The 27,916-nt window shown below is 52.7% G+C and overlaps 6 protein-coding genes across 6 annotated transcripts; 3 read left to right on the forward strand and 3 right to left on the reverse strand.

Annotated features, from left to right (window-relative positions):
* Window positions 1-2,141: 2,141 nt before the first annotated feature.
* COCSUDRAFT_83650 (hypothetical protein) lies at window positions 2,142-2,610 on the reverse strand (the record flags this gene model as incomplete). The annotated part of the gene is made up of 2 exons (XM_005649445.1): window positions 2,142-2,330; window positions 2,515-2,610. Coding segments are annotated over 2 exons (285 nt in total), but the record flags the coding sequence as incomplete, so codon positions are not given.
* Window positions 2,611-3,253: 643 nt separating this feature from the next.
* Window positions 3,254-9,218, forward strand: COCSUDRAFT_61910 (alpha/beta-hydrolase; the record flags this gene model as incomplete). Its single annotated transcript, XM_005648968.1, has 12 exons — window positions 3,254-3,266; window positions 3,734-3,823; window positions 3,938-4,176; window positions 4,560-4,726; window positions 5,112-5,341; window positions 5,885-6,019; window positions 6,252-6,424; window positions 6,786-6,943; window positions 7,345-7,470; window positions 7,817-7,997; window positions 8,564-8,677; window positions 9,066-9,218. The coding sequence occupies 12 exons, from the start codon at window positions 3,254-3,256 to the stop codon at window positions 9,216-9,218; spliced, it is 1,779 nt and encodes a 592-aa protein (XP_005649025.1).
* Window positions 9,219-11,161: 1,943 nt separating this feature from the next.
* Window positions 11,162-13,985, forward strand: COCSUDRAFT_35944 (agmatine deiminase; the record flags this gene model as incomplete). Its single annotated transcript, XM_005648969.1, has 9 exons — window positions 11,162-11,326; window positions 11,418-11,507; window positions 11,675-11,797; window positions 11,988-12,079; window positions 12,329-12,434; window positions 12,698-12,823; window positions 13,077-13,211; window positions 13,459-13,550; window positions 13,865-13,985. The coding sequence occupies 9 exons, from the start codon at window positions 11,162-11,164 to the stop codon at window positions 13,983-13,985; spliced, it is 1,050 nt and encodes a 349-aa protein (XP_005649026.1).
* A 455-nt stretch (window positions 13,986-14,440) lies between these two features.
* COCSUDRAFT_61912 (hypothetical protein) lies at window positions 14,441-18,541 on the forward strand (the record flags this gene model as incomplete). The annotated part of the gene is made up of 8 exons (XM_005648970.1): window positions 14,441-14,583; window positions 15,236-15,401; window positions 15,549-15,709; window positions 16,052-16,289; window positions 16,411-16,519; window positions 16,887-17,109; window positions 17,382-17,535; window positions 18,401-18,541. The coding sequence occupies 8 exons, from the start codon at window positions 14,441-14,443 to the stop codon at window positions 18,539-18,541; spliced, it is 1,335 nt and encodes a 444-aa protein (XP_005649027.1).
* A 1,506-nt stretch (window positions 18,542-20,047) lies between these two features.
* On the reverse strand, window positions 20,048-21,918 carry COCSUDRAFT_40869 (hypothetical protein; the record flags this gene model as incomplete). Its single annotated transcript, XM_005648971.1, has 5 exons — window positions 20,048-20,162; window positions 20,614-20,732; window positions 21,023-21,158; window positions 21,307-21,449; window positions 21,691-21,918. The coding sequence occupies 5 exons, from the start codon at window positions 21,916-21,918 to the stop codon at window positions 20,048-20,050; spliced, it is 741 nt and encodes a 246-aa protein (XP_005649028.1).
* A 406-nt stretch (window positions 21,919-22,324) lies between these two features.
* Window positions 22,325-27,601, reverse strand: COCSUDRAFT_32733 (hypothetical protein). The gene is made up of 5 exons (XM_005648972.1): window positions 27,303-27,601; window positions 26,972-27,146; window positions 26,544-26,713; window positions 26,204-26,242; window positions 22,325-23,790 (listed from the first exon to the last, which is right to left on the reverse strand). Exons 2-5 carry the CDS (start codon window positions 27,045-27,047, stop codon window positions 23,734-23,736), a joined length of 342 nt encoding a protein of 113 aa, XP_005649029.1. The 5' UTR covers window positions 27,048-27,146; window positions 27,303-27,601; the 3' UTR covers window positions 22,325-23,733.
* Window positions 27,602-27,916: the final 315 nt, after the last annotated feature.

Consider the following 27,916-nt stretch of genomic DNA (forward strand, 5'->3'; position numbering starts at 1 on the left):
AGCTCACAAGGACATTACTCTTTCAAGGGAATTCTCATCTCCTTGCCGAGATCAGTGTTGGCCTGACACTCTATTTTCCCAGCACAGGAAGGACACGAATGGCTCACCTGGCGGAGGACGTTTGCTTCAAAGTCCTTGCGTGGGTTGGGCCTCTCGTCCTGCTTGCCCTCGGCAGCCTCCTTCTTCTTGCGCCACTGCTCAGGGATAATCGGCGGCTGCTCCGGCACCGGGAAGGAGTGGCTCAGGTCCTGCCCCACGTGTGAGCGCCACCACTCGCCGTCGCGCACTGCCGCCGTCTGCTGCTGCGGCGCCTGCCACACACCACCCTTTGTCAGATGTTTGATTGTCACACCTGCTCCGGTTTATGAGCGTGTGCTGCCCTGCGGAGCGGGGTGTCTTGAGAGGGACAAAGGATCTCAAAGCGTCCAGGCAATCGGGCGTTCTCAGAAAGGCATGCCGGGTAGGATCTTAAGGATTCCAGAACTTCAAGTATCATCGCACAAAGGTGGCCTTTGCTGCCATTTGCTGAGGAGACACATTCAATTGCTCCCCAGTACACCCACATGATGCCCAAAGTTGGGACCCCAGCCTGGAGCGCACTGGTGCGGTGGCGAGGGACGACTTGTCAAAGGGCGCATGCGCGGCGTAGGCGCCGGTTTTCCCCGACGGCTGGTAGATGTCCGGGTAGCTGACGCGCGCACCGCCGCCGGCCCCGGGGGTTCCCCCTTCGATGGGGGTATTTAGAGCGCGGCCCCAGAACTCTGCGTCGGACTTGGGGGGCGCACCCCCCTGCAATGGCGGCGGTGGCGCGCTCGGCATCGGCGGCGCGGACGGCGCAGCGGTGCGGGCCTGCCACCCATGACGGTTCAGTTTCTCAGCCAAATCAGGAAGGCAGCAATGCCATGCCATGTCCATTCTTAGCAGGTGCAGAGGGCAAACAGACATCTAGACGTCTGGGCGGGTTCTAATAAGTCTGTCCATGTGACATGGGATGATTGTAGCTGCTGGGTGCTGCATGTTCTGAATGTGACAGCAAGAAAGTCTGCAGAAAGACCCCTGCTTTTGGATAACCTTCCTGACGGCGATCTCTCTGCAGCAACTGCAGACAATTTGCATGGGCATGCTGCCTTCTGTCACCACGTGAAGTATTGGTAAGCTGGTGAGGAATTCTACCTGCAGCTGATCGTGGCTGAAGAAGACGCTCTCCTGGGGTCGTGGAACAGGCCGGCCGGCTGCGGCGGCGTTCCCTCCTTCAACGATGAGATCGGCAACCTCCTTGTGGCCCGCCTTGGACGCCAGCACTGCTGGTGTGGCTCCATCCTGCACCCAGAAATATTCCAAAATAAAGACCACTTTATACATTAATTCTTAGAGTCCATAGTTTTGAACGCGTTTTCTGAGGAGAACAGCGTAGCAACTCACAAAGAGCTAATGCAAGGGATGGTGAATCCCACGGGCAGGACACATGCGCCCGCTGCGCAGGATTCATAAGGGCACATGGGAGAGGAGAGGGTGATCATGCTGACCTCATCCTGAGCTTGTGCGTTGGCTCCAATAGACAACAGGTACTGCACGGTGTCGGTGCGTCCGGCCTCTGCCGCCTCATGCAGCGCCGTCTGCCCATCATCCTTCACAGTCTGCAACACCGCAGAAACAAGAGTATGCCCTCTGCTCTGCACGAATTCTTATGGAAGGTGGTTGGGGCAATTGGCCTAGGTACACAGATCGCAGATGTCTCATGTTGATCATGTGAGAACTGCAGTGGGCAGGGGCAGATCTGTGCTGGTATTATCCTCAAGAGGGAATGGAAGGGAACACACCCGGTAGTTTGCTCCCATGGAGATGAGCAGCCTGACGACGTCCAGCTTGCCCTTCCAACTTGCGAGGTGCAGCGCTGTTGATCCATCCTGCACAAGTCAATGCATTCACCAGACAGCACAAAGCCTTGCGCAGCATTCTTGTTGCTTAGGCCTGCACTTGCCCTTTAAAGGCCATGCGTCACCTTGCACGCCGCCACACAAATATGCGCATATTCTCCCCCACACATCTAGTAACCACTCTCTATCAGAGAGATATCTGGTAGCTCTGTAGCATATTTAAAGAGGCCCTCAGGTTCATAGGACGGCTCGCACCGTCAGTTTGGCATCCACGCGAGCGCCGTGTGCCAGGAGCTCTGACACTGTCTGGGTGTGGCCCTGCACGGCTGCCTTGTGCAGGGGGGTCATGCCGTGCTCGTCCTTCGCGTTCACATCCGCCTTGGCAGCTTCCAGCAGCTTCACCAGCTGCATGTGCCCCTGCAACGCCGCCAGGTGCAGCGGTGTGCGCCCACCCTGCAAGCACGCGCATGCAAGCGCATCAACAATCTGGCCCATGGGCATTACAAATAGTAATTCCGGCAGCTGATGACCTGCATAACGACATCTTCATGGCTGCTGCTGGTCGCAAAGGTCCGATACCGGAGAGGTAGGGCGGTGCCAGAGCCCAGGCACCTTCAGGGTAGCTTCCGTGGCTCACCTTGTCCGTTGCTTTGGCGTCTGCGCCCAGACGGAGCAGCTCGTTGGCCACCTTGACGGATCCGCCATAGCTGGCAAAATGCAGAGGTGTCCAGCCATCCTGTGAAGGGTGACACATAGATTTCAGGGCGTCACTTGGCAGAGTCCGCTCTTGACGAAACATCGTAGCAGCTTCAAGTGTGGGGACGATAATTGCTTTCTGATCACCTTGCTGTTCTTAGAAAGTCCAGGTTTTGTTCATATCCAATACACAATACAGCAAAGATCTCTATAAGACTCAGAAGCCAGACTTTACAGCCATTGCCTGCCGATGCATTCAAGACCTGGGAGTTTGAACAATTACCTTGTCTTTGCTGTTCACGTCCGCAGAATCGTGATCTATGAAGTACCTCGCCCTCTCAAGCTCGTCTGATGCAGCTGCCTCAAATAGGTTCCTGCTCTGCCCCTGCCCCATGCTTCTGTCTTGATCACGGATTGACAGAAGCTTTGTCGACGTCTCCAATTGATGCAACTTCTAATTGTCGCTCTGAAGAAGGACAAGGCGGATCGAATCTGGGACAGCTCATCTCGGAACGAGGACATGCCCATATGGGAAGCTGGCTCAATTAGGCAACCTTCCACGGCCTTCATGACGCATCTGCGACCAGACTGGCGTTTCTGCGATGAGCTTGTGTAGATCGCGGCCATAAAACGTCTTTTTGTGGCTGTTGAGATCTCCCTAGGCCATCGTGAGCACAACAATGGGTATCGTTAGTCCCTGCCGGGATTTATGCAATGACGGAACCACATTGGACGCATCCTCTGGCCGTCGCGCTGTGCCGATCGAGGTTTTCAGCACACTAACCCGTTTTTGAGTGATATAGCAACAGAATACGTTCAAGATCGCGGTACTTTGTGTACTCGTCAGGTAGAAGACTCCAGCCTCAAGGATGGCAATAAGCAGCACCTTTCTTCTCTGGATCCTAGGAGCTGCCCTGCTAATGCTGGCACAACAACAACTTTTACCAAGAAAATCGGCTGCACCGAGTCCTGCACCGAGTCCTGCACCAAGTCCTGCGCTCCTGCCAGGGCCATCAGCATCTCAAGTCTGGTCCCTGCTGAGCGAGCCATCAACATCAGGTATAGCACTGCTCCAGGGAGGGTTCTCTGCTCTTTATTACCCCACTATCCTCCATACAGGCATATTTGGGGAATCTCTGAACCCGGTTGGGCTGGTGCAGTGGACGCGGGACCTTACTTCTACAAGTCGATCCAGGCCGCTTCCTTCACAGTGGCCGCAGATCAGGACAGCCTCAACGGAGTGCCAGTCGGTGCGCCCTTTCACTTCCGTCACACACTGCATACCGAGATCGTGGCGATTCAGCATGCCATTCAATGCATTGTGCAGGTATATGTGGGAGCTCACTGAGTGAACATGCGCGCAGACAAATCTGTGCAAGTGCCGATGGCTGGAGGCAGCAGTCTGCTGGCTGCGTGGAGCAGGAACGCCTCAGCACTGATCCTGGCATTCAGCGGCACTAATCAGACGCTCGAGAATGTCACTGCATCCAATCCGCTGCAGTCCATGAGCTTCCTGGGGGCCGCATTTGGCGACAATGGCACCATTGATGCGCAGACCTCCGACCCTTTCAAGGAGGCTCTGGCCCCAGACAGCCTGTCATCGGTGAGTCATCTGAAGCTATGAGCTGTTGGTCTCCCAACCTTGTTGAGTCCATTTGCTAGGAAGTCTCCACCCTCTTGAATAGATTCCCACTCCTGTACCATGATGTTCTCAGAAACACCAGTGCAGGATAGCTGCAAGGCGCCGTGGACTCTGCTGGGAATTTCGCGCTTATTGTGTTTGATCCCCAAGAGGGGGATCTGCGATCTCCTGTAAGCAGATGTTCTGGCAGAGTCTTGCTATTCTGTGATGGTGGTGAAGGTGAAATGCCTCAAAATTTGGAAATGTGAGTCATCTACTACTCTCATGAAAGATGCTTTGCCAGCTGAGCTGGCGCAGCTGCTGACTCACTACGGCTGAGCTGGCACTGCTGCTAATGAGTGCAGGTGATCAGTAATGTTTCCAGTGGCACGTGGCCGGCCAGGATAGTGGCGACTGGGTATGCCCAGGGAGGAGGGCTGGCCAAGCTGGCTGCTGTGTGGGCGGGTGCAGCGTACCCAGGCACCCAGATCCGCTGCATCGTGTTTGGCGCGCCCCGCGTGGGTGATGCACGGTGCGCTACTGGTTCACATGCACATTCTGGCGCACCAGTTACACTTGAAGATAGGGACACTGACAGACCTTACTATTGAGCAGTACACAAAGTAGCAAGCACCACTTCTGTGATCTCCTTGCTTGCAAGGCGATATGCTTGCGAAAGGGTCCGTACGTTTTCTCTCGGTAGAATAAAAACAACTGCATTGCTCTTTGTGTTTTCAGAAGCACATGGCCAAGACTGCCAGTGCTTCGCATGTCTGGTGCGCCAAGACCATGCGGGGTGGTCATGTCGTCTCCTTGTCTTTGCCAGGGGTTGCACAGCACTGGCAGTCACCAATCAATGAGCACTTTTCTCTTCGCTCCATCAATGATCTGATCTTGACTTGTGAAGCCGTCTGCAGGTTCCTATGGGCGTACCAGCAGTTGGTGGATCTACGCTACGAGTGGGCAGTGAAGTCAGACCCGCTGCCCGACACCCCGGAGGGCAGCCCACAATCCGATGCGCTGTACTACCTAGGTGAGGGGACCCTGGCAGGCAACGCCAGCTTACAGCCGCCCGCCAGCCTGACGTTCTACATGGCTGCGCTGGAGGCCAACGCCCGTAACATCACCAGCCAGGGCAGCCTTGCAGGTGCGGGCGTTCCCTATTCTGACTCCCTGTTCCTGCCTACATTATTATATTTTCCTCTTGCCCTACAGGGTGATGTGAGGGCCGTGGTTTGACAGCATCCTCATACGTTCCCTGTTTCTGCCCGGAAAGTTTTGGTCGTGCAACCAGGAAACTGCTTCTGCCTACGCCTTCACATTCCCCTCTTGCCTTAGAGGGCAGGGGACTCTATATCAACAGTTGGGTTAGAGCCTCCTGTACAGGAGGTGAGGGGCGGGGCCTTACAGCATCCTTATAGGCTCCCTGGATCTGCCTGCATTGGTTTGGTGGTGCACCCAGTTGTCACAGCGGCTGTAGTGGCAGGTGCAACAGCTGCATCACAGACCGATGTCAATTCTGTCTTTGTCACTTCGGAGCAGCTGACATTTGACTCATGCACAGCCTGTCGAAGCTTGACTCCTCCCCTAAGGTTCCTTAGCCACCTCTGTAAGGAACTCCAAGGAGGATAGCAGGGCAATGTCGAAGTGGTGGATCGATTGTATGTGCAGCACCAATGTGGGCGTGCAGATGACAATGCGCAGAACACAGTCAGCCCGGGCAATTCCACGCAGCCGGGCACTCCTGTAGTCACCCAGAGCCCCTCCCCAGCACCCACAGGCTTCTTCGGCCGCGTCAAACAAACCTTTGAGAATGTTGTCAGCGGTGAGCTTCTGCTAGACCCCCTCCCTCGTTCCTGTTGAATCTCCACGGTGCAGACTGACAATTCTTGGCAACTTAGCTGAGAGCTCCCTGCCAATGTGCTACATTTTTAAGAGCACATGGGATGTGCAAAGTGGGCAATATGTGTGTCTCATGCTCAGGATGCAAAGCTTGCAAAGCTTCACGTGAGGACATTGCAGTATCCACTGCAACAGGCAGTGGTGCTGGGATGCAGGGGTGGAGGAGATCCTGCCGGTAGCGACACAGGAGATTGCGCGCAGCAGCACTGATAACACTGAAGTCAAGGAGTTCCCATTCACCAATCTGTCAGACTCTGACCCCAACGCGTGCCCCGTCGAGTTGTGCAAGACCCGCCAGCCCTCTGTCTGGTCCTGCAATGTGTACAAGGTAAGCATTTCACCTACACAACGATGTCGATCTGACACGACACCTGCTAATGGGTGGCACCAAGAAGGAGGCTTGCTGTCAGGTGCTTCCAGAATTTGCATTGTGATCCGGCTGACAGCCTGTTTCTCACCAGCCACACATGTATCATCTAGGCACCAGATGCAGATACTTTATGCAGTCTGCACCCCACACTTGGCACGAGTCTTTGTGGCAGCTTGTCCTGGTAGCTTGTCTGCAGACGAACCTTGCCACAGTACAGGGTCTACTTCTCAAAGGCAGCTAGATCATCCACTGTGTATGCCACCGTTCATGACATGATCCTTGTGCAAGGTGTCTAGTCTAACAGTATCATGGGATGCAGAATGGGCCGGACACAATAGCCCCTGGATCAGTGACCATCAACGAGCCCGAGAAGAGCACAGACCTGGCAGTGGCTTGGCTGCCCCAGAACTCCACCGCTGTCTACGCCTGGAGGGGCAGTGTCGACAGAAAGGACTGGCTCGCAAACTTCCACCTCATGTGCGCATCCCCTGCCCATTCACCTTCTCCCGAGATAGGTTGCATGCGCTTAGTGGGCTTAGCCAGCTCTCTAAGGTCCTGCTGAAGCATATGCACTGGTTGTGGGACATGTGTAACGGCTGATTGGAAGTCAGTTCCGGCAAACAACCCTGCAAGCCAGCAAGCAGGGGGTTTGACCTTGCATTGTGCACTGGTGACGACTGGCCACCAACTCAGTGCAGAGCTCCGGTGTTCAATGAAGTGTTCTCTGGATGGGGTAATTGATGAGTCACAAAAATCTTTTGAGTCCTGGGCAGCTATTTGCTGCAATCTCATCTCTTAAAGTGCATTTGCGGTGCTGATTGATTTTGAAGCCTTTGCAAGAAAGCATCATAGAGGGGCAGAGGGCTGTGTGGCTGCAGGCTGGAGAATGACCCGCTGTCGCCAGTTTTGGACCAGCTCTTCCCAGGCGCCACAGCCCACTCCGGCTTTGTTGGCCAGTTCCGCGCAGTCACCGACCAAGCCACGAATGACACCTACAATATCAAGTGCGCGCGACTCTCACTGGAATGACTTTTCGAGGCAAGCAAATGGCGGATGAGGTGCAGAATGACTGCTTGCCTGTGGTGGGCCTTCGTGTATCAATCACCACATGAATTGATGTATGTTTCACGAGCTAGCTTCCACAGCTATGCAGTCGTTTGCATTAATGTCACCGTGATGAGTCATGCATTTTTGAAATTTTCTGCACTCGCAGCACCTTGCCTCATTGGGGGCTGGGGTCGGCCTACGGGCTTGTAGTTTGTCGCATTGTTCTCGAACCATGCATTTTCAGCATCTTTTGTTATTTCACAGTTGGGGGTGCAATTTCTCATTGGCAGCATGCATGCGCAGGACGGTGCTGCTGAAGCAGTCAAAGGGGCGGCCGCCCACCAAGGTGATATGCACCGGGCACAGCTTGGGCGCTGCGCTGGCGTCACTCTGCGGCGTGTGGGCCTCCCTGCAGTGGCTGGATGCTGATGTGAGGGTGGTCACCTTTGGGTCTCCAGCCGTCGGCAACCAGGAGTTTGCAAATGTGCGCTTGTCTGCCTCCTGTTTAATACTTCATCACCAATGCTGTCACCTTTGCAGGTCATTAAACCTTGGTAATGACGTGCTCACTTGTTCAGATGAAACATGTCAGGTTGTGTGCCAGCAATCTATTTTGCCAACTATGAGCAGAAGCCATGCTAGGACAGCTTAATTGGAGCAGCCCAGAGGCTAGAAAATCTCTTGGGAGAGGTTCTCACATGAAGACTGCAGCGGATGAAAATTGCTCCCTGTTACAGTCGAGCACCGTGCCCACAATTGATTGGGTCTTGCTTGGATCTGGCGAGTCCAACAAGGGGTAGGATCGTGCAGCCCTTAAGTGCAGCTTGTCTGCAGGATGTACCTTGCCTTTTGGCAGGAAAAGCGTGTAATACTAATAATAATAATAGTCGAGCACCCCTTGAAGGGGTTCTCAACATTAGCAGCGATGTTATCAATGCCCCGGCTGCTTTGCACCGAACAGATGTCGGCAATGAAAATGCAGGCAATATGCACGGTGACTGCACATGATTCATGTTGACGTGAGTAGCTGCTGCAGTGTATCTGCTGCAGGCGTTCAAGCTGGCGGTGGGGAGGGAGTATCGGCTGGTGGACCGGCTGGATGTGGTGCCTGCGCTGCCCCCCTTCGACGGCTACGTCCACCTGGACTACTCCCAGTGGATCTTGGTCAGCCTCTTTTGTTCTCATACACCCAATTTGCCAGAAATGCTACCAGACTAGGGAAAGTACTCTTCTCTGCTGCAAGCGAGGAAAGACTCCATGTGCTTTACAGCTTTTCTGGCTGCGTGCTGTTTGAGGGATCAAAGCATGCTGATATGTTTATGAATTTTGCGTCGTATTGTCAGCGTGTGACAGTTTTTCACATGCTTGCACATGACACTTTCTTCAGCGGGTGGCCTCCTAACTTGCTTGCTTCTTGAAAAGCCGGCATCAGTCTGCTGTGCAACACTGTGGCACGATGTATATGGGGGCCCCAAAAAGCCCCTCCTAACATTGCTTTAGAGTTGTCCATCGCATGTCTGGCATGGTCTGACGGTTTGTCATGCACCTGTAGGACAACGGGACAATTGTTGCGGAGACGCGGCCGCACTACAACACGCGCGACCTCAATTGGGACGACCATGCATGCGCAGCCTACAGCAACGCCACCTACAATGTCACCCACGTCAGCGCCCCACAGACAGTCACCGGCACTGCGCCGATCTAGGCCGGAGCTTCCATCCCTGCCAGGTTTGCACCGGGGAGAAAACTCTAGGGATTGGGGGAAATAAATAGAGAAGTGCGGCTCGGGTTGTGTATAATAGGAGGGTCTTGAGATGGCCACCTTCTCATAGCAAGAATCAGCACGCCAGAGGGTAATGCGCAGGCTGAGTTTATCTGGCAGGGCCCATCTACGTTTAGTGCACAGTGCTCCAATGAGCCGGCTGATCAGAATTAGATTCAAAGGTTGAAGTTCATGTGGAAAATTTCCATGGATGCATGAAGTCTGCGCGACTTTTTGTGTGTGCTGACATGTTCATTTGTATGTCTGCGCCAGATGTCCTCCCTCAAAAGGGTGGATCTGGCACCAACTCTGCTGCATCAGGTAGTGAGGTGGTGGATAAGTTGATAGATAGTTTCAAATTACAAGCTTTGACCCTCTTGCGCCTGACGCATGGCCCTCAGATTTCTCTGTGTCAAGCATGCAACCAAAACTGCAGCTAGTACTGGGTACTTAGCTCAAGTGGGTTACTTCAATTTCTGAGGAAGGCTGCTCCATGAATGTCAAGTTTTGCTATTGGCTGGGCAAGCTGCCAAGCTTTTAACGTATGCTCATTACATTGTGGCAAAAGTAGTTTAGAAAGTTTTTGCGCTCGTAATAATGTTGTTGAACTTTCAACATTCCGTGAACACATGTGTCATGAATTGTGCTGCATTCCATTTTGGGCCTTTTTTGGTCTGCATGATGCTGCAAGTAACTCTGTGTCAGGCAGCTGATTTTAGATATGCGCTGACTGGTTACGCATGTGGGGTATCACATAGATTCTTTTCAAGTACATAAGCTGCCACCTGCCCATATGTCAGGCTTGCTGTGTCAATTGGATCCCACTTTAGACTGGGGCGGTACAAATACTGAGCACCGTGCCCACGGTTGATTGGGTCTTGCTTGGATTTGGCGAGTCCAACAAGGGGTAGGAATTTGGCAGCCTTTACATGCAGCTTGTCTGCAGACGCACCTTGCCTTCGGCAGGAAAAGCGTGTAATAATAATAATTAAAACGTCTCTGTGAAGATACAACAACTTGCCAGTGGGCAGTGTCCTCAATGGACAGATTGCTCAAAGCTGCGTCAGTGGCTACATATATGGTGTAGAAGACCTGCATGAGCTATGGACTGCAGAGCTGATCAGTTCAGGACTGTTTGCTGACTTACAAGCAATACTCAGACCCATCAAAAAACAGCTAGAGACTGTCTTGTTAGGTGCACCTGCGTTGACGTTGACTTCACTTCCATGAGCTGCATGCATGGTAGCAGGTGTCAAAAGAATATCAAAGGAATGTGCCTTGATAATCTCATAAATCCAAAGGCCATGGCTGTACTTGCATCCATGCGTCTGTTGCAGCTCTCTTGAAGCTGCACTCTCTGCATGGCCAGTTCAGGCAACACGCTTAAGTAACAAAATGCCAGGTCTGCAGATTCCACAAGTTTGCTTTCCTCTCGAATACATCAGTTAATACTGAATAAACTCTCTGGTTTGAAAGCGAATCGACATCGCTGCCAAGTGCACTTCGAAAGCCACGCGATCTGTGCACGGCATCTGTCAACGCCAGGCATTTGTACTTATTCTATCGTCGGTATCACAGAGAAGACAGGTTTTAAAAATTACACAAGAAGTATAGTTCTGGAGGAAGAATGGTCGAGAGTGATGAGAACCCTCGTGGTCCAACTACGGTCAACGAAGACCCAGATCATCACCCTGAGCACGACGCACCTGAAGGTCATCACCCTGCACAGGATGGATACAGGTAAATGATGTGACCCTGCCAAAGAAAAACAGCGGGGTGATCACGTCGACTCAAGTCAAATCTTACTTTGCATACCCCTTGGTTGAGTGGTTCATTAGGTAGGCATCACCAACAGACTGATGATGATGATGATGATGCCCTGCAGGATGCCAGCTGAATGGGAGCCTCACAAGCAGTGCTGGATGGGATGGCCACTCAGGCCTGACAATTGGAGGAACAAAGCCCAGCCAGCACAGGAGGCTTTTGCTGCAGTAGTTGCAGCCATCACGGCCTTTGAACCTGTCACTGTCTGCGGTCCAAATCCGGCTCAGGTACGAATACAGTTTTCCGGGGCTTTGACAGCGTGAATTTGCCGATGTAATGCATGCATGTTCAAAGCATGTGATCGTGTGTTGTGGGCAGGTGAAGGTAGCTTCCACGAAGGTGCCAGCAGGGACGGAGGTGCTGTGCATGTATCAGAATGACTCCTGGTTCAGAGACAGTGGTCCCACGGTACAGCATCCAGCCTCAACCTTCCATGAAAGGACTTGCCGAATTTGTCAGCAAGCATTCCTGGCAAGATCGGGCTTCTCGATGCTGAATGAGTGCAGGAACAATGTGCGTCGCTAAACAGCGAGTTTCCCTGACTGCTCATCAAGCACAAATCGGGTGCTGTGCAGTTTGTGGTGCGCGATAAGCCAGGCAGCCCCGGTGAGAGGGAGCTTGCCGGCGTGGATTGGGTGTTCAATGCCTGGGGAGGCCTCACAGGAGGCCTCTACAAGGACTGGCGCAATGACGACATGGTGTGCCTCTGTCCTGCCTTGACCCTCTGCCATAAATCGTACGCAGCGCGCACTGCCTCTGCTGTTTCTTCATGCCACATGGACCCTCCAAAGCTCAACAATGGTAATGAGCTACACAAGGGATAGAACCCAGGGTCTGATCTGGCAAATGAATTGGCATGCTGAGCTGGCATGATGTGCATGCATGCAGATTGCTGGGCGCATATTGCGGCTGCAGGGGGTGAAGCGCTACAAGTGCAGCGCAGTGCTGGAGGGCGGCTCTATTCACACAGATGGAGAAGGGTGAGCTCTCTTCAGTACCCTAATAGTAGAATCCCCTGCAATAGCAATGAAGCCGAGCGTTGCAGATCAAGTCATGTGCTACTCTCGTGAATTGCCAGCTCCTACTGCTCTGCACAGTCAGCATCTAAGCAAGGATGCACGTGCTCTTGCGGCTTCAGCAATAGTCCTGCTGTTGAGGATGTGGGGTCCAAGGAAAGGGAAGTGATTTATATTTTTGTGTATTGTGATATAAGGCTGTGATCCATGCAGGACGCTGCTGACGACTGAGGAGTGCCTGCTCAACCCCAACAGGAACCCATCCATGACCAAGGCACAGATCGAGCAGATGCTGAAGGACTACCTGGGCGTGCAAAAGGCAAGGGCGCAGTCCATCTTCACAGCTCCTTTAGTTGCGCATTGGCAGCCCATGTGACCATTGAATGAAGTTGTGATGTCACAGGCTTTGCAATGGCAAGCTTAGTGCATCAGATGCTCTAGTATCCTGCAGGTTCATTCATGGCAACTGTCTGCACGTCCACTCGGCGCCTCCCATTGCGGGACAAGCAATTAGGCATCATAGCCTGTGGGAGGCTCATGGAATCAAGCGGGCTGTGAGCTTTGGTGCTTGATTGTGCGCAGGTGTTGTGGCTGCCGAAGGGGCTGTATGCGGATGAGGACACCAATGGCCACGTGGACAATGTTGCCTGCTTTGCGCGGCCGGGCGCCGTTCTGCTGTCCTGGACGGATGATGATTCAGACCCCCAGGTGCATTTGTTTTACCATGTATCTCTTCGTTATTCAATGTCAAATATGCTTTTACCTGAGCTTGCGCTGATCTGCACACGGTCAAGTGTGGTACAATGGCAATCTGCACAATGGTGGCAGGGTCAGGGCCTGACTGCATTCCCTTGGCAATACCGTATACTGTACTGGGCGCATGTCCAATGGTAATGCTGTAGCCAGCCGACACATTATATCTGTGCGAGGCGGCAACTATTGAAATTTCTTTCTCATGCAGCATGCAAGGTCCGTGGAGGCCTACAAGTACCTGAGCGGCCAGACTGATGCCAGGGGCCGCCAGATTGAAGTCATCAAGCTGCCCCTGCCTCCGCCGTTGCACATGACAGAAGAGGAGGCCGCAGGCATCGCACAGGTGCACCCACAGTTTGCGCTACCGATGCCCACGTAACTGGCAGGGCAAGTGTACAACAGGCGAGGTGCATTGCACTTGCATTCGCCCCTCCTGCATCGCATTGTAACAGCAAGCAACTTGTAGGGCAAGAGCGACAGAGTGAGGTGCACAGCCTGCATTGAGTAGTTCTGTCAGAGCCAGCACCTCATCAATCATTCCATGCATCATGTGCTAAATTTATCCTGAATTTGTTTTGGAGTGGGAACAGGTGGAGGGGTCTGTACCCCGGAAAGCAGGCGAGCGGTTGGCGGCTTCTTATGTGAACTTCTACCTGCCCAACGGTGGCGCCGTCATCCCTCAGTTTGGCGGGGATGCCACTGAAGCCGATGCCAGGCACGCATCTTCTGCCTTTCAGTCAAAAGAAGAATGTCTTCTCGAAGTGTGGCTGGGCAACCTGTGCAGCGTGACATGCTTCACTTCATTCCTGTGCTCCCTGCCAAATATGCGCTCACCAAATCACAAGGAGCCAAAATATTGCTCTGCGGTCTTCATGTAGTGTCTTGGCTGCACATGTATGCCTGTTGGCTGGGGGAGGAAAGGCAGATTTTTTGACTCTTTCACTCAAGTCTATGCTGAATTAGCATTGCTGATGGAAGGCAATGTGTGATGTGCAGGGCCCTGGAGGGGTTAAGGGAGGTATTTCCAAAGCGCAAGGTGGTGGGTGTGCCCACTAGGGAGGTCCTGCTGGGCGGAGGCAATATTCACTGCATCACACAGCAACAGCCTGCTGTGTGAACAGCCTGACCCTGAGCAGCTCCCTATCATTTGCTGGATCTTATTTGTTGTTCATTGAATATCTCACTTAGGCAAGCTTAGAATTTTGCAGCCACGGTGTTGTTCCCTGTAAGCTGGTGTAAAGGCCGTGCTACTCACACAGTAATTTTGTCAGTAATTCAGTGACCAACGAGGTGCCCTGTGCCTAGGCACCTCTGGCTTTGGGTTGGCCATTCTGTAAGATATAAGTGAGGTTCTGGGTATGCCACTTCCTGATGTACCCTTTGCTCTGGGAAGGTCCAAGGGTGGATCACCGAGTTTGTGACCTGCATGCTGTGCTCCCCTCTCCGGAGATGAAATGATTAATATGCCGTCCCATGCAACGATATGTGCTCACCCCGAATAAAAAGAATGCCATAATGATCTCGGGTTGCAAAGGATTGAACTAGACTCCGACATTAGCGAAAGCGTCGCTCATGACGAGGCCTGCCCACCTTGACGACGATATTGTCTGCCTGTCGGACGCCCAAGCTGATCCCCCGATAGTTTCAACAGGGAACTTGAAGCAGGCTGCCAGAAAGACGAGGGCGTCCACTGTCGCTCAGCTCCAAAACGAACGGTGAGGCATGGAACAGCCCTCTGGCACCAAGAGGAGCATTCCTGGGTTCCACCGATTCACAAATGCTCTGATTCATAATTGAAGACATTATAAGACATTTACTTGCGAGCAATCACTTTGGGGACAGATGTTTAGAATCTAGAGATATCCTGATCATAATCTCTGCACTTTTCTGGGTTGACAAAAGGGGAATCCCCTTCCTGTGCATGCCAAGAAAGAATAATATGGAACCTTCACCAGATCTGGAGGCCCCTTTCAGTGCCTAAATTATGCATCGATCAACCTGTGAGATCCCTTGACGTTGACATTGCTTTTTGCTCGCACACGTTTCGATAATTCACACCATGGAAAGATTGATATGTAGGGGTGCAGATCTGAGATCTTTCAGAAGACGCCGTCTGTCTCACGAGGGGGCTTCAGGGAGTCCTGAAAGTGTACAGGTCAGAGACGTTGTTGTACTTGATGGTGGCTCTCCACAAGGAGATGGTCCCAGGTAAGTCAACAATAAATTCGTGACGTTGCCTTGCTGAGGTTTCGTGAGACACTGTGGTGCCTGGCCTGGTCTCAATATCACGCTGATCCAAATCCTCCAAGAAGAATATGCCATGACGGCTTCAACATTGTCTTATACTAGGCCTGCCTCTGATTGTAGGAGGGACAAGGGGCGGCAACGTGCCTTTGTGGATCTTACCAAAGATGAAGACGACATTAATTCCATCGCCCTTGGCTCCAATGGCAAGCACCTGGCTGCCGGGAAAAATGCAGCTCCACATAATGACGACAGTGATGCTGTGGAGCTACTGCCTGATGAGGCGAGGGTTCTACGGGCTCCAAAGAGACGGCGCTTGGCTGAGGCAAGCTTCTTTTGTCCCGGCATGCAGCTTCCATCCCCATTCCTCATTTACCACCACATACCTCAAGACCACCATGTGCTGATGCTCGCATGCTCTTCTGCTTACGTGCAGGCTGTTATCAGTGAGGACTTGGAGGACTTGATTACAGCAAACGCAGACAGCGAGGCAGGCCCATTTGAATCGGACGTGGCAGCAGGCAGGGAGACAGGGACTTTCAGCTGCATGATCTGCTATGATGACCACCCAATGGAGGACTGCTTTGTGGCCAGCATGTGCCGGCACATGATGTGTAGGGATGCCGCTCGACAAGTCATTCTTAGTGCCATCAGGTGATCCCTCTTGCCTCCAAACTGCATACTTCAGATTTCCATATGGATATTGCTTCTGCCAGAATTTTGTATGAAAGCGCGGCAGTGAGCTGCCAATGTGCATATTTGATTGTTTAGCCTGATGCTGAACCTCATGGCGCGTGACTGCCCAGAGCATTAGAAAAGGGACAACAATGTTTGATCTATGCATTGCCAGCAACCCTGCTGTCTTCAGTCTGTGATATTTCACAGAGGGACCACTGACCGCACATGACGACTGACTGGGAGGGGCGTTTGCATGTGCAGTAATTGTGCCTTCCCGATCCTGTGCCCCATCTGCCAAGCGCGCGGCGACCCGACCTGCATCAAGTGCGAGCGCCGCCGTACCGACGCCGCGGCCGCAGCCGCCGCCGCGGATGGGGACGTGGACATCCCGGGAGGAGCTGGCGGTGGTGGGGGTCCCCCTGGCGGTAGCGGAGGAGGTCCCCCCTCCGCATGGTGCTGCAGCCTGGACGCTGACATCACACTGCTGCTGTCCGTGGAGGTGCTAATGTTCTCTTGACCTATACCACAACCTCAAATGATGGTCTCATCTCTGAGACTTCTTTTAGCATCAATTCTTCCATTTTGGCGCCTTGCTCACAGTGGTTTGCTGGCATTGGCAGGAGGAGGAGCGCTACCTGGAGAACAGCCTGAAGGCGGCCACCAACACGTGCCCGGACCTGCTGCCCTGCCCGCAGCCTGACTGTCCCGGCGTTGCCGTTGCCGGCCACGGTGCACCCTCGCTGATTTTAGTCTCCATTTACTCTCCACTGCAGTACCTGTGAGCCTCCCCATCCCTTCTAGTGTACCAGGAGCATGCTGCCGCGGCAAATACACGACTCCTCCTGCTGGAAGGGGCTGGCAGCGTTGCGGGCATTTGAGGGAGTGCATCAGCATTTTGGCAATCCCCTGGAGTCATAAGCTGCAGCACGAGGACCACAGTCTATTCTGCATTCAAAGCATCGTTTAGGTGCTGAAATGTGCTTCAGAAGGAAAGGAAGTAGGCTCACAGCAGTGGCTGTAGCACTGATTAATTGCTGGGAAGGGCTTCAGAAGGAGATGAAGTGGTCTCAGGGCAGTTATTTCGGTGGCTGTGCAGAGGATGACTCGCCGCGGCTGGTGTGCAACGTGTGCAAGCACAATTGGTGCAAGGCGTGTGAGGTGGCCTGGCACGAGGGCAAGAGCTGCGACGACCACATCCGCGAACGGGGCGAGGTGGCCGCAGACGCAGAGTTCCGAAAATACGAGAAGAAGCACACTGTCAAACGCTGCCCCTTCTGTAATCACGGCCTCATGAAGATCAGCGGATGCGACCACATCACGTGAGTTCCCCCTGTTCTTGGAGCACATCAAATATCCTTTTCCTCTACATAATTTGTCCCACATACACTGGCTTGTGTGCTTGACTACTGCCACAATGAGGAACTTGTGTGCTCGTGGCAGTTGTGGGATCGCTGGGGGATAAACGCTCATGTAAATTGTCATTCGAGTTGCGATTCGGGCATCGCAACTCGATTTCAGAGCGACCTTAAAGCGCCTGCCACTGGGGTGGGAATGTGTCATCGGCAGCTGACGGGACCGCATGTGCGCACAGGTGCGCGGGTTGCAAAACCGCCATGTGCTGGCGGTGCCTGCAGCGCTATGCTGACTGTGCGCGCACCCGCTGCAATGGCTACATTCCGGCTCTCCCTGCAGCGCTCCCAGGAATGGCCCCCGGTGATGCTGGCTGGGCAGGGCAGCTGCAGCAGGTGTGACTGTCTCACATTACTCTTTTAAATCATGCACCGTGGTACACGTGCTTGGCCAACGGACGCAAGGCCTCTGTGTTGAGCCATCTGGCCCGTGCCATCCCCAACATTGGACCAAGGTTAGAGGTGAGGAAGAAGAAGATAGTGGGGCTTACGTGGCAAAATCTCTGCACAGAGATACTAAGAGAGGGGGGAACGGCTAGCGGTTTAGTGGAGTATCACTTCCGACCGTGAACAAGTAAGGACGCGTGGTGATGCAGCCCTGCCTGCTTTCCTTGGCATTCGCTCAATTTTGGTGTCTGCATCCTCTCTTGGCTTAATCATGCAGCCGAGATTAGTTTTAGGAGTCCGGACCGTAAGCACATCAAGCTGTAGGAGAGCTGGTTCAGCAACTCTTACTGCGCCAAAGGTAGCACAAAATGCTCAGCATGCACTTTTGTTGCTTGCAAAACAGGTCTTTGGCATGCGCTTGAGACTTGCAACACAGCTCTCTACCCGGCAGACTTTTGCTGCCAGTCGTGAGCAGGCACCTTCCTACATGCAACAGATATGTCTTCTACACGCGCTTGAGAAGCAGCTCGTGGTGTCGCGCTGGTGTCCAAGGTCGTCAGGCACGATTGAGGGTCTAACAACTCTGATCGGTATCGTCATTCTCTGGCCTTTAGGAACCAGATGACCTCTAGGTGGGGCAATCTATGACATAGCATTCAAGGCAGGGGCGCTTGAAGCCAGTCTCGGCTCGATCTATGAGGCACTCAATCACTTTCAATTCTGAAAGAGATGGTGAGGAATCCAATCTGCACCAGAGCGTGACAAGTCAAGCCCTGCTCCCCCTCCTCAAACGCCGGTATCTGATCTCGTGCAGGTGATTGCGGGAGCCTTTGGAGCTGCCCTTGGTGAAGAGAATCCAAACAATGGCGTTTCCTTTCCTGTGGCGGCTGCTGCAGCGCCGATGGCACGACGGCGTGGCGGTTTCTTCAGCCGTCCTATGCGCGCGCGGTGGTAATAGCCGTAACTTGTTTAAGGAAAAGGACTTGCTGATTTACATCGCCCTGGCAGGGCAAGGTCCCGACACTATTGGACCCAGTCTAGATGCATGGGCTGGCGGGGGGCGGCATGAGCACCGTGCCGCCCACGGTCGATCGGGTCTTGCTTGGATCTGGCGAGTCCAACAAAGGGTAGGATTGTGGCAGCCTTTATCTGCAGCTTGTTTGCAGGACGTACCTTGCCTTTTGGCAGGAACAGCGTGTAATAATATAATAATGCAGATGCATGGGCTGTGTGGCCGGATGTGCGGCACCTGTTGGACACTCTGGCATTGCCGTTTGAGGGTGTGCTCACAAAGGGAAGGGGCCGGCTCAAGGCCGACAGGCCGCAACATGTTGGCTATCTAACGTCCATAGAATCTATAAACTGAAGCGGTGGAGCGCTTGATTGGGAGGAGGCTTGGTGTGACAAACTCGTAGGCGGGAGTGCATGGTGCGGGATGAGGACTGATGTGTTGGGGTGACCTTATAGAAGACTTGCAGGTCCTGCCTCTTCAGGATAATTAAGAGCGCCCCGGACTGAAGACTCGATGGCTGAAATACCTCGCCATCTTGTATAATCTGCAGAATTGTGAAGCTTCATTTGTCCGTCCCTGCTTCAAGGGGCGCTCAGATCATACTGTGAGGCTTCAAAGCAATTGGTCTGCGACTCTTGTTGCGCCCAGGAGGGGCCAGAACGTTCTCCACTGTGTGTTGCAATTTTTCCTTAGCGCTCATCCTTGGCAAATGGACAGTGAGAACGTTTGGAGACTCATCAGATGCATGATATCATGCAGGATGCACGTGCTTTGCAGAACAGATCTTGTGCTTCATATTGCATGCTTTCATTTGCAGATACTGCTGGTGCTTCATTGTGTATCTTGCTAATTGATCGCACGCATGTCTCAAGTGACAGACAGAGTGCTCAAAGCTATCACATCATAAGTCACATGCGTGCCGTGTCTTGCGAAGAAGGCACAGACAAGGCCTTCTCTGTATATTATTGCGATTGAATTGACAGGATATTGTAAAATATCGTGAATGGACACACATGGCAGATGGTCTGCCGCTTTAATCACTGTGTTGCCTCAAGCTGCACTCTGCATCGTGCTAATTTTCCCGATCAGCAAAGTGAATATCAAGGGACTGAAAGTACCCGATCAAACAGCTTCTCAGATAATATACACTCCTACATTAAGGATGGCAAATGGTACAAGGCATGAAAGACTGCATGTACAGTAATCTGGACAGGATCCTTAAATGGTGCTCCAGAGCACCAATACCCACATTTTTCTAGTATTCCATTTGGTCCTGCCAATTTCCAGTATTCTCAGTTCAGTTCACTACATTTGCAAAGCATCTTATTCAAAGCCGTGTTTCTCAATTGCACTGTGTTTCTTGCGGCCAAGCTGAAGTGTGCAGAGAATAGGCGTTCTGGAGCACAAGCTGCCTCATGTCACAAGTTTTGTATGTGTCTGCAAAAGTTACTACGCCGCAGTCACTGCAGCAGATGATGGCACAGACTCCATGCCGAGGTGCTGCCACAGGCGTTTGTGCAGCTTCTGACAGAACATATCTTTGTGGAATTTGTTTGCAATCCACCTGCAAGCAATCACCAAATAGACACTGTCACTCCTCCGCATTTCTGACTCTCTAGAAAATGCTGCTGAGCGGAATCTGGCGCCGTCAGTTTGCTGCAGCAATCAGCAAGCATCTGTGTGGCACTGATCTGCTGTGAGACGAGTGTGGCAATTCTGTTGCTGACATACTTGCTTTGGGGCACACAAGTGGCTCAGACTTGGCACAGTCCGCTTCATGCAACAGAATATGACAATGTGTACAGTTCTAGAGGGAACTGGCCCCAGCTGGCGGGTGGTGGTATAGATACTGAGCACCGTGCCCACGGTTAATTGGGACCCTGCTACTAGGATTCGGCGAGTCCATCAAGGTGTAGGCTTTGTGGCAGCCTTTACCAGCAGCTTGTCTGCAGACGTCACTGGCCTATGGCAGTAACGCTAATAATGTTAGTAATAATGAGGGAACGCGTGCTCACGTGGGGAACCAGCCGCGCATGTCGAAGAAGTCGACAATTTCCAGGCGGCACCGATCTGGGCCCAGGGCCACCGTGCGCAGCGCGAACGAATTAAATGCCCTTGTCAATCCGTCGCCACCCTGGCACAGCACGCGCTGTTAGTCATGTCCTTATCTCTTCTATTGCATGCTTGGAGCACTGTGGACTAATGAGAGATTTCATTTAGCACATCGACACTTGCCAGTGGAGCACCCTTTGGATTTGCAACACATGGCAGGCAGGGATTATTCACCTACGGTGAGAGTTCCTCCTCGAAGAGGACACAGGCATCAAGCAGATGACAGACATGCTGTGCCAGAAGCGAGCAGTAGCAAGAAAAATTGAAAGATGGAGCTTTGTATGATTGTTGCAGCAGAAAGGCAATTTGCACCGGTGGCAGCGCCTGGTAGAGGATGGACTTGGTGGCGACTTGGGTGTTGGCTGTGTCAAAGAAGCTCGCCTTCACAAAGGAGCGCTTGGGAAATGGGAACTTAGACTGAATCGTCTTGGAGTATCCCACCTCTGCCCTGCAGCAGCGTTCCAAGCTTCTCTCAAGCCAAAGGTGCCTAAATGGATGTTGATGCGTGTCTGGATGATGATTTTTCATGCCTGTGTAATGAATCCGTGACCAGACAGTACAGGACAAGGGTGGGATCGAGAACCTGGGCCAAGCACCTGTCATCCCACTGTAGAATCTCCACTGGAGGGTCATGCATGGTCGAATCATCGATGATGTCTGATCCTTCCGCGGATGTCAGTAAGCTGAAGAGATCCTTTGCGCTCTTCTCAACCTCCACAACCGAGCGGACCAGGAGGAGCTGCATTGTCAGAGTGCATGTGTCAGTCACAGACATGTCCTGGAGTGCAAGGAAGCAAATCAAACGACAAAAGCAGCAAATATTTACAACAAGAAAATAATCTGAGGACTATGCCCTTGATTCTACTTTAAACAGCCCAAAATCCATCTTATTGTGCTTGATCATGGTACTGTCGGGTTGTCCATATTGCATGACATCGAATGATATGCAGAAATATGTGTACTCGGTGAACAGCTATTACCTTGCTTCCTTTAATTGGCCTGGAGTACACCCGCAGACCATGATCATAGTCCCCGACGACGTCCCAGTCTGACGCAGCTGAGCCAAACAGACCATCTGCCTCTGCCAGTAGGCGATCAGCATAGCTCTTCACATCAGTGATGGCCTCCTCCCAGATCAGATCCACTTCATTTGCAGCCAACATACTAGTCACCATAGAGAGGAAAACGGCGGAGAGCGGTGACGGCATTGGCCGTTGTGATTTGCAATCGTCTAGACTAGCGCTTCTGCGCCTGTGTGTAATTAGACAGAAGAGCCCCACGAAGATACAGCCTGGCTCACATTACTTCTTTCTGAGATGCTTGATGTACCAGATCTACCGTGATATGAGTTGGATGTTCCGAGAGTTTTATCGGCCTAAATTGAGGAGCTCCGTCATAACATTACGTGGTTTCCACGTGATTGCACTCCAAGCTCCTGCAGTTGGGCCCTATGGAGCGCCCTACTGGAAAGCATACTGCAATTTCCTCTCCAGAGAACACTGTTCATCGCTGCTGTGCATGTTATTCTTAGCGCATGTGTGCAGAGCATGTTTAAGCAAGCATATGCATGGTTGCCGGCCAGGGCCGGCCCCTGCTAGGGTCACTCCAGATGATCATCTGGGCATAAGTTACACGTGCGCCAACCAAGCCTACGGAGCTGTGGCAAGCCTCAACTGTGAGGCTTGGACAAGCAAAGGCTAGGCTGAGCAAGCTTCCAATAGAACTTCAGGCTGGATGCGCAGAAGGCTAGCCTGCTGGACACCTATACTCGCATCCGTGCCTTCAGAGGCCATCATGATAGTACAAACTTGAAAAGCAACCAATTGCATCCTTAGGGTCTGAGATGCAATAAGATAGCGCCGCCTAAGAAAAGAGAGTCAAGAACAATATGAATCAATATGCACGTGGCCAGATGCCTAGTGCTTCTAGCCATGCATATATAGGACAGAATGAACGCCTTCATATATTCTTCGTCCTACGTACAACAACCTTTGAGCAGGGACACATGACTAAAACAAAAATGGAAGATGATTCTGCATTTGAACTGCTCCTATCGCCTACCATTGCATTGACTTACTTCAAGCAGGTTGTGCTACCCAACTTCATGCTTCAGAATCTTCACCTGGTGTCAGGGCAAAAAAACCAACGAAGCTCCTACCTGGACTTTGATGCACTATCTCAACAAGCACAAACATCTACCTAGGGCCAATAAGTGCTGCTTTCTGCCTCGTGTGCAGATCCACTTCCTTTGCAAGGCAAATGCGAGGCCAAGATGGCATCCTGGAAAAGGCTCGATTCCCTTGAAACGAGAACGTCCTTCTCTCATTAGCAATTCTGCACTCAAGCCAAATAACGGCAGCTTAGCAATTTGCTTGTTCACAGGATGCGCATCCTGCCTGCCTGCCACCAAATGGTCATGTGTGGACGATTCCACTTAATCATATTATTTGGAAAGGGTCATACCATACTACAGCATCATGCGCATTGTTTGCAGCTCTTAGTGCTGCATCGCCAGGGCGGTGTTCCAGCAAACCAATTTTAACTCAAAGGTGCCATTACCCAGAAGGGGCACCTTCAACAGCAAAAGTGGTGGGGCGCAGCTGGCCGTGCGCAAGCACCCCGCTATAAAAGCAGATGTCTCATTGTGCCAAAGAATTGAGACACCTGCGTCCAACAACCACCTGCCATGGGGCATGAAGGTCTGTGCTGACCACATCGCCAAAAGCTGACATCTATTCAATCCATCTCTTTCCTCACCGCATTGCTCAGCCCCCACTTCAGCCCCCAACTCTCCCTCATACACCCCTGCCAATTCTGGCATCCCTGTCCGCCTCACTGCTCCATTTGCATGCCTTCACAAAGTACAGGTCCCTGATCCGTCAGTCCCCGGTAACTTCTAATAAATACTTGCAATGGGGGTCGCGATCAAGGCACCACCGCAGGTCAACACAGGGGGTTCTATGTCCAGTTTAGTCAGACAGCAGCCCTGGACTACGGGGAAGATGGGGTTTCCAGGGTGGTCATCAATCCCCGTGGATTACAGGGCAGCGGCGGTGATGAGCTAGGTGGAGAGCATGCGGCGGCCGCTGAAGTAGCCGGTGCCAGTGAATCGCTCACGCTGCCAGCGCACCCAGCCGCGCACGCTGCCCTGCTCCAGCACTTCCTTCCTCATCCGCGCATGCGCCTCCTCCATGTTCAGCAGCATGTTGAGCACCTGCAACACCAACCAGCAAGCTCATTACTCCATGCTTGGGGCTTGTAGCAGTCTTCTGTACACTTACTCCTTACTACATGCTGGAGCTTGTGGCAGTCTTCTGTACAGTAAGACTTGACAGGGGCGCCCTGTCAAGTTGCGCATTCAGCACAACTTATGATACGACAGAAGCTAACCGTCTAAAAGCAACAATGTCCTGCTGCAATCCCACAATGAGCATGCTGTGGACCGCAAGTGTTGTCTGCGAAGGGTGCACCAATGCGCCCAAAGATACAGCTGGGAGCAACATTTTGCATGCATTCGCAATGTATCCGTCATGAGTGACACCTTTGTCAGAGCTCCCCTTGCTCGATATGCGGCATTCTGATACCCAGCTTGGGCTTGCTTCAGGTTTGCGTGAATATTTAAATAAGCGCTTGCACACCGCAGTTTGCATCAAACCGTGCGTGCACGCGCCTGCCTTATGACTAAGTGCGTGACTATGAAGATGTTATGTCTCTTTTCCTGCCAAAAGGGCAGTATTTGTGCACATGCTTGCTTGTGGTGAGTATCCTTGAGGGGAGAAACATTTGTCGATCTGTCTCTTCCATGCACAGTGTGTTGAAGGTGACTAAGCCGGTGACAACAATGGAACTTGCACCTCAACACTGCAGTTGGAAGTGGCAAAGCTGCGCGCAGGCTCACCTGCATCATGAAGTCGGGCCCCGGGTGGGTGCGGTCGATGAGGACGGTGGCCTTGGAGATCTGCAGCGCCATCGCCTCCAAGTCCAGGAGATGGAAGCGCAGCTGCGAGGCCACGTGGCGGCCGGCAGCGTTGATCTGCGCCACGTGCTGGCGCAGGTAGGGATCAGTCTCCCAGAGGTGCGGCTCGCTTGTCTGGTGCGGCGTGTGCAGCGTGTGGTACGCCAGCATCGTGCTGTCCGGCACCAACTCCTGCAGAGAAGTATCACCTCTTGCTGAATCACCTCCTTAGTCACGTGACAGTAATCGTAAATACTCACTGTCGCTGCACCGCTTCCCTCTGCTCGCTGTCGCTTCCCATAAAAGAAGGCAAACCCACGTTGAATGGTACTCCATGTGTTCTCAGAATCGTGTGCTACTCTCATGCCAGCAGGCTTCAAGTCCTCTCCTATCTTCCTACTTACCAGTGAGAAACTGCAGGGCAGCATTAGCTTGGGTCATCTGCACAATCTTTTATGAGGAGAGGAGACATATGATCACGGCTATGGGGGCTTGCCTTCAGCTGGGTGAGGATGGTGGTGAAGTTCTGGATCCAGGAGTGTATCCACACGTCCGGCAGCAGCTCATTCCCCAGCACCGTCCCATTGAACTGATACCCCCCATCAGCAAATCTGCATTGCAGCGCACCCCATTTAGGTGCAGCACACCAATGCCTGGTCAACCTAGACAAGATCACCATCCTAGCGCCCTTTCAAGTTCAAATCCCACCGCCTCAACATGTCTGGACAATGAGTGCTGAAATCTTCAATGCATGCCGGGTACATCAGTGCATTCTGTGATTGCTGCAACGTTTGATGCTGAGGCCAGCTTTCCATGCACAGGCCGATCTATGGTGGACAATGGGGGCAGAGGCGGCATTTAGCAGCTGTTGCCCAAATGGCAATAGCTACAGGTGTGTTCGTTGGTGCAGCAAGAGGCGGCACTCACGCTTTGGAGATGTCCCAGAAATTGCTGGACAGCATGACAACGTCCGGCGCCGACCCATGCGCCTTGTGGAAAAAGTCCAATCCCTGCGCACGTGGGTACCGTAACTACTGTTAGACATTCTTCAGAGCACAATAAAGCAATTGGTGGAAGAGAGCTTGTCAGTCGTGGACTCCGTGGATTGATAGATCCCATGGCAATACTCCAGGAATTGTCAGACAGAATCTGCTGCAGCCCAAAAGGGACCATCATGCGTGACGCTGTCGAAAGAGCGAGGAAAGATCTGTTTCAAAAGAGTCCATGACATTGTTGTCTTTCTTTTCTGATGACTCGAAGTGCTTTTGGTCCCGGGCCAAACAGCGCACCTCCCGGATGCTCTGCAGGGGAGGGTAGTTGATATTGTTCCAGTAGGGGCCCTCCAAGGACACCGAGGAGATGTGGTACTTGGCCACGGTCAATTTGGGGGTGCGGCAGATGCCCTGCAGCTTCAGCCGGTCCTCCACCCCAGGATAGCCAAAATCCTCGGGCTCCAAATCGAGCGCCAAGTTGCAGAAAAACTTGACAATGCGGAAATCGACCGAGTCACCGAACAGCAGGATGCTCAGCGGCCGCAGCTTGACCGTGCGCGGATCTTCTGGCATCAGGTTCCCTCCCTGCAAGGTGGTGCATCTATGGAGTTAGCTGCAGACTCTCAAGTCTGAACATGTAATATCTCAAAGTTGGCATAACAGCATGGGACCCAGAATATGCCTTTCGATGGTGCGCTCTAGTGATGACGCTCATCGCAATGAAACTTTGTTGTGTCGATTGCACACAAGGCAGGGAGAGCAGGATGCACACATTATCAAGCCACGCAAGATTGAGGATCTACTCGTGGAGTAAGCAGAAACCAATGGATAAGCTGAACACTGCAGAAGCAGGAGGTGGGGGATGGGTCTGGGCAGAAAAATGCACCTCCAGGTAGGGGGTGAGCAGCGGCTGAAGCTGACAGGCGGGGCAGTATGGCTGCCACACAGAGAAGGTCATGTTGAGGAGCTCCCCCTCCTCATGCCAGGGCAGCAGCGCATGCCCCTTGGAGCTGATCCATCCCCCTGGTAGGGTCCCATAGTGGCACAGGCCACTCCCTGCACAGGCAGCGTGCCAATCACATCGTGGCAATTGGCAACACAGCAAGTCCTGCTGCATCATGTGCAGGCTAACACCCAAATTGTAATGGCGACAATTATGTCATTTCTCCAACGACAACAATCTCAGCATCGGCATCCTGGCAACTTTCTTGCATGGACTATATATAAAGCCATGCTGCTGCCACTCGTTGAGTTGTGATGTGATTGAGGTCCTGCTCAGCACTGGTAGGCCTGTGCACATAGACGGAGCCTCACCTGTAGGGCACGCATTTGTGCGGCTGACAGCTGTGACTGTGCAGAGGGCTAGTAAGGCCCAGAAGCCACTGGGCATCTAAGGAACCTCTGCCTTCAGCCTTGAGAAGGCCTGCACTGTGCGATAAATGCTCTAGATCATCAGACGGTATCTGGACGTTCTTCCGAGATTCAAGCCCTGCAATGCAATATGGCCTTCTCGGATCAGACTTTTCCAGTGAAAGCGCTGACAGGGGCTACCCTGTTGATTCTAGCCCCCTTCTCTGGTCGGTGCTCTAAAATCATGCATCTGAACATTTTATCAATGTGGCCAATGGTTATACGCGCCTCTGACCTCAGCAGGGTACTGCAAGTTCAAGTTCACAAAGTCTGCACCGGTCTTTCCCCCATGCGCGCGGCAGCAGGCTGCGTCGCCTGGGTTCTGTGCGATCAATGTTCTGATGATCTAATTTCTACGAAAAAGATTTGGCTGTCACGGTGAGGACTCCGGCAGGCGGCAAAACCCGCTAAGTCTGCAGTGCTGGCGACAAGCAGCATACACCTTGGAGGAATAGGAAGGAACGGAGTTGCTTGATTTGGGCCAACAGAGACACCGACGACGGACTCAGTGGAAAAATCCCGCCTTTATGCGGCAAGACCGACAGAAGTGTGCTGCGGCAGGAGCTCTGGCGCGGAAGCTGGGTCGGGCACAGCAGATCGTTGGCGCCAGTTGTCAATTTGTCACCGTCAACTCAGCCTCCCACCTTTTGAATTACGGGGCACAGATTCCGTGGGGCCTTTGGCTGTTTTTCTCCCACATGCAAGGAATGGACAATTACTTTTGCACTCTTCAAGGAGTTCTCATCTTCGTTTCTTTCTAAGCTCACTCTCAGAACTTTATGTCTGCTGAAGTTCAGCCTCGTCAAGAATATCTACATAAAATATTCTTCTCGCTTTCCCCGTGAGCAG

Source organism: Coccomyxa subellipsoidea (genome assembly GCF_000258705.1).
Source record: "Coccomyxa subellipsoidea C-169, whole genome shotgun sequence".
Lineage (NCBI taxonomy): Eukaryota > Viridiplantae > Chlorophyta > Trebouxiophyceae > Coccomyxaceae > Coccomyxa > Coccomyxa subellipsoidea.